Source organism: Tachysurus fulvidraco, chromosome 5, assembly GCF_022655615.1.
Source record: "Tachysurus fulvidraco isolate hzauxx_2018 chromosome 5, HZAU_PFXX_2.0, whole genome shotgun sequence".
Taxonomy (NCBI): Eukaryota; Metazoa; Chordata; class Actinopteri; order Siluriformes; family Bagridae; genus Tachysurus; species Tachysurus fulvidraco.
The window spans coordinates 31,526,250-31,530,425 of record NC_062522.1 but is presented as its reverse complement, the minus strand read 5'-3'; the positions used below and the strand labels follow the sequence as shown (position 1 = coordinate 31,530,425).

The following is a 4,176-nucleotide window of genomic DNA, read 5'->3' as shown; positions in this document are numbered from 1 at the left end:
GTGAAGGTTCTTCTTTTAGTCCTGGCAAACCCTTTAAATCAGACAGGCTGGCCTCGAGTGTTGGGCCAGGACATACGCAAGCATCTGGAGCAGCTGCGCAGCCGAGCAGTCACACTGCAAGGTCGTGCTCAGGGGCGAACGCTGCTTCCTCTGCCTCTGAGTGTGGACAGGAGAGATGAGCAGCAGCTCAGGTTTGTGTGTATCACAATTCTCCCGATGTCATTAGAACGAAAGCACCGAGCTGATATTAGTTGGATGAAAGTCCTGAGGTCGGAAATTACACTGATACGGAGCCAGAGATCTGCACTGGAAAGTCAGAAATTCCAAATTTATTACTGTTTCTTGGTAACACGACAAGCTGCTTTATTTTTTTTAGTCTTATTAAGTTCAAGAGACAGAAATAAGAGAGAGACTGATGAGGGAACAGGGGGCACGGTGGCTTAGTGGTTAGCACGTTTGCCTCACACCTCCGCCTTGTGTGTGTGGAGTTTGCATGTTCTCCCCGTGCCTCGGGGGTTTCCTCCGGGTACTCAGGTTTCCTCCCCCGGTCCAAAGACATGCATGGTAGGTTGATTGGCATCTCTGGAAAATTGTCCGTAGTGGGAGAGTGTGTGAGTGAATGAGAGTGTGTGTGTGTGTGCCCTGTGATGGGTTGGCACTCCGTCAAGGGTGTATCCTGCCTCGATGCCCGATGACGCCTGAGATAGGCACAGGCTCCCCGTGACCCGAGAAGTTCTGATATAAATGGGTAAAATGTAGGATGTACGTACGATGTTTTTTAATTAATAAAGAAACAGTAACCTGTGGCAAATTTGCTGTGGTGCAAGAAGAATATGTGTGTGTGTGTGTGTGTGTGTGTGTGTGTGTGTGTGTGTGTGTGTGTGTGTGTGTGTGTGTGTGTGTGTGTGTGTGTGTGTGTGTGTGTGTAGCTCTGATTTGTGTCTGATAGACCGGGCTTTGCTGTATGCCATTGAGACCATGGTGATAGAGTGGAGTCAGCAAATAGGCTCTGTGCTGCAGCGAGACTCTTCCCAGCTCCTCCGTCAGGGAGACCATGTGGGCCCCACAGCGGAGCTGCAGTTCTGGGCTCATCAAAAAGAAAATCTGCAAGGAATCCAGAGACAGGTAACAAGGACAAAAAAATTAGCATTCAAGTGTTCTGACTTTTTCTCCAGGATTTTTTAAATGGTTCTAGTGTGTGTGTGTGTGTGTTTGTATGTATGTGTGTGTGTGTGTGTGTGTGTGTGTGTGTGTGTGTGTGTGTGTGTGTGTGTGTTTGTATGTATGTGTGTGTGTTTGTGTGTGTGTGTGTGTGTGTGTGTGTGTGTGTGTGTGTGTGTGTGTGTGTGTGTGTGTGTGTTTGTATGAGTGCAGCTGCAAAATCCCAAAGTTAACCAAGTCCTTGAGATCCTACAAAGAACCAACAGCAGTTATTACACCTCTTTTCATGACATCATTCAAAAAGTAAACTACGGTATGTTTTAAATTTATTTCCATCTTTTACAAACATTGCTAAACATTAACTAGTGTAACTGTAGTGTAACTGTTGTGTAACTGTAGTGTAACTGTTGTGTAACTGTTGTGTAACTGTAGTGTAACTGTAGTGTAACTGTTGTGTTTACTGTAGTGTAACTGTAGTGTAACTGTAGTGTAACTGTTGTGTAACTTTAGTGTAACTGTAGTGTAACTGTTGTGTAACTGTAGTGTAACTGTTGTGTAACTGTAGTGTAACTGTAGTGTAACTGTTGTGTAACTGTAGTGTAACTGTAGTGTAACTGTTGTGTAACTGTAGTGTAACTGTAGTGTAACTGTTGTGTAACTGTAGTGTAACTGTAGTGTAACTGTTGTGTAACTGTAGTGTAACTGTTGTGTAACTGTAGTGTAACTGTAGTGTAACTGTTGTGTAACTGTAGTGTAACTGTAGTGTAACTGTTGTGTAACTGTAGTGTAACTGTTGTGTAACTGTAGTGTAACTGTAGTGTAACTGTTGTGTAACTGTAGTGTAACTGTTGTGTAACTGTAGTGTAACTGTTGTGTAACTGTTGTGTAACTGTAGTGTAACTGTTGTGTAACTGTTGTGTTTACTGTAGTGTAACTGTTGTGTTTACTGTAGTGTAACTGTAGTGTAACTGTTGTGTTTACTGTAGTGTAACTGTAGTGTAACTGTTGTGTAACTGTAGTGTAACTGTTGTGTTTACTGTAGTGTAACTGTAGTGTAACTGTTGTGTAACTGTAGTGTAACTGTTGTGTAACTGTTGTGTTTACTGTAGTGTAACTGTAGTGTAACTGTTGTGTTTACTGTTGTGTAACTGTAGTGTAACTGCAGTGTAACTGTAGTGTAACTGTTGTGTTTACTGTTGTGTAACTGTAGTGTAACTGCAGTGTAACTGTAGTGTAACTGTTGTGTAACTGTTGTGTTTACTGTAGTGTAACTGTAGTGTAACTGTTGTGTTTACTGTTGTGTAACTGTAGTGTAACTGCAGTGTAACTGTAGTGTAACTGTTGTGTAACTGTAGTGTATCTTTTGTGTAACTGTTGTGTTTACTGTAGTGTAACTGTAGTGTAACTGTTGTGTTTACTGTAGTGTAACTGTTGTGTAACTGTAGTGTAACTGTAGTGTAACTGTAGTGTAACTGTTGTGTTTACTGTTGTGTAACTGTTGTGTAACTGTAGTGTAACTGTTGTGTTTACTGTAGTGTAACTGTAGTGTAACTGTAGTGTAACTGTAGTGTAACTGTTGTGTTTACTGTAGTGTAACTGTTGTGTAACTGTAGTGTAACTGTTGTGTAACTGTAGTGTAACTGTAGTGTAACTGTTGTGTTTACTGTTGTGTAACTGTTGTGTAACTGTAGTGTAACTGTTGTGTTTACTGTAGTGTAACTGTAGTGTAACTGTAGTGTAACTGTTGTGTTTACTGTAGTGTAACTGTAGTGTAACTGTTGTGTAACTGTTGTGTAACTGTAGTGTAACTGTTGTGTAACTGTAGTGTAACTGTAGTGTAACTGTTGTGTTTACTGTAGTGTAACTGTAGTGTAACTGTTGTGTTTACTGTAGTGTAACTGTAGTGTAACTGTTGTGTTTACTGTTGTGTAACTGTAGTGTAACTGTAGTGTAACTGTTGTGTAACTGTAGTGTAACTGCAGTGTAACTGCTCTTTTTATTGCCTCTGTGTGTCAGCGGTGGTGGAGGCCGAGGATGTTGACCTACACCTGAAGCCCCTGCGAAAGCTCATTGTGGCATTTGAGGAGCGAAGCTTCACCAAACTGGAGCCTCTTTTCCCTGCTGTCTTTCACACGCTGGCGCTCATCTGGACACACTCTCGCTTTTACTGCTTCCCACCACGCATCGTCACACTCCTTATTGAGTTCTGCAACCTGCTCATCGACAAGGTGTGTGTGTGTGTGTGTGTGTGTGTGTGTGTGTGTGTGTGTGTGTGTGTGTGTGTGTGTGTGAGAGGGTAAAGAATAGTCACTGCAGTAGTGACTGTAACTCCATTTTTAATGGTACAAGATTTCAGCATTATGAAATCTCTTCCTGTTTTCTGCATTAGAGAGTGAAAGCTCATTGGACATTGGTTATTCTGCGATGTGTGTGTGTGTGTGTGTGTGTGTGTGTGTGTGTGTGTGTGTGTGTGTGTGTGTGTGTGTGTGTGAGAGAGAGGGTAAAGAATAGTCACTGCAGTAACGACTGTAACTCCATCTTCCTGTTTTCTGCATTAGAGAGTGAAAGCTCATTGGACATGTGTGCACAGTACACAGCTGTTATTCTGCAATGTGTGTGTGTGTGTGTGTGTGTGTGTGTGTGTGTGTGCACAGGCCATGGTGTATCTGATCCCAGAGGAGCTTTTTAAGATGGAGCTGGAGGAGGGTGTAGAGCGTGTGCAGAGAGCGCTGCAGGGTTTTAAATCATTTAAGCAGACTTTCCAGCAGTACAGAGACCGACTGAGTCCGACGGGTCCTTACACTCAGCTGGGACTTCCTGTTAAACCCTGGGATTTTCCCTCGCAGATCGTCTTCCAGCGCATTGACCTTATCAGTGAGAGGCTGCTCATGGTCGAGGTGTGTGATTAATAACATCACACATTTTATATAATAACTGTGTTTTCAGTGTGCTTTAGAATCAGCAGTAATTTTACTTAACGTCTTTAAACCCTTCTGCAGACCTCGGGTCAATCTG

At 42.6% G+C, this 4,176-nt stretch overlaps 1 protein-coding gene across 1 annotated transcript in view; it reads left to right on the top strand.

Moving 5' to 3' along the window:
• The first annotated feature begins 3,262 nt into the window (after nt 1-3,262).
• The window catches only part of dnah9l (dynein, axonemal, heavy polypeptide 9 like), a 45,877-nt gene continuing 44,963 nt past the window's right edge, over nt 3,263-4,176 (top strand). The window contains exons 1-2 of the mRNA XM_047813720.1: nt 3,263-3,389; nt 3,816-4,058. Coding sequence (XP_047669676.1) covers nt 3,819-4,058 — 240 coding nt within the window. The 5' untranslated portion in view covers nt 3,263-3,389; nt 3,816-3,818. The remainder of the gene's footprint in view (nt 3,390-3,815; nt 4,059-4,176) is intronic.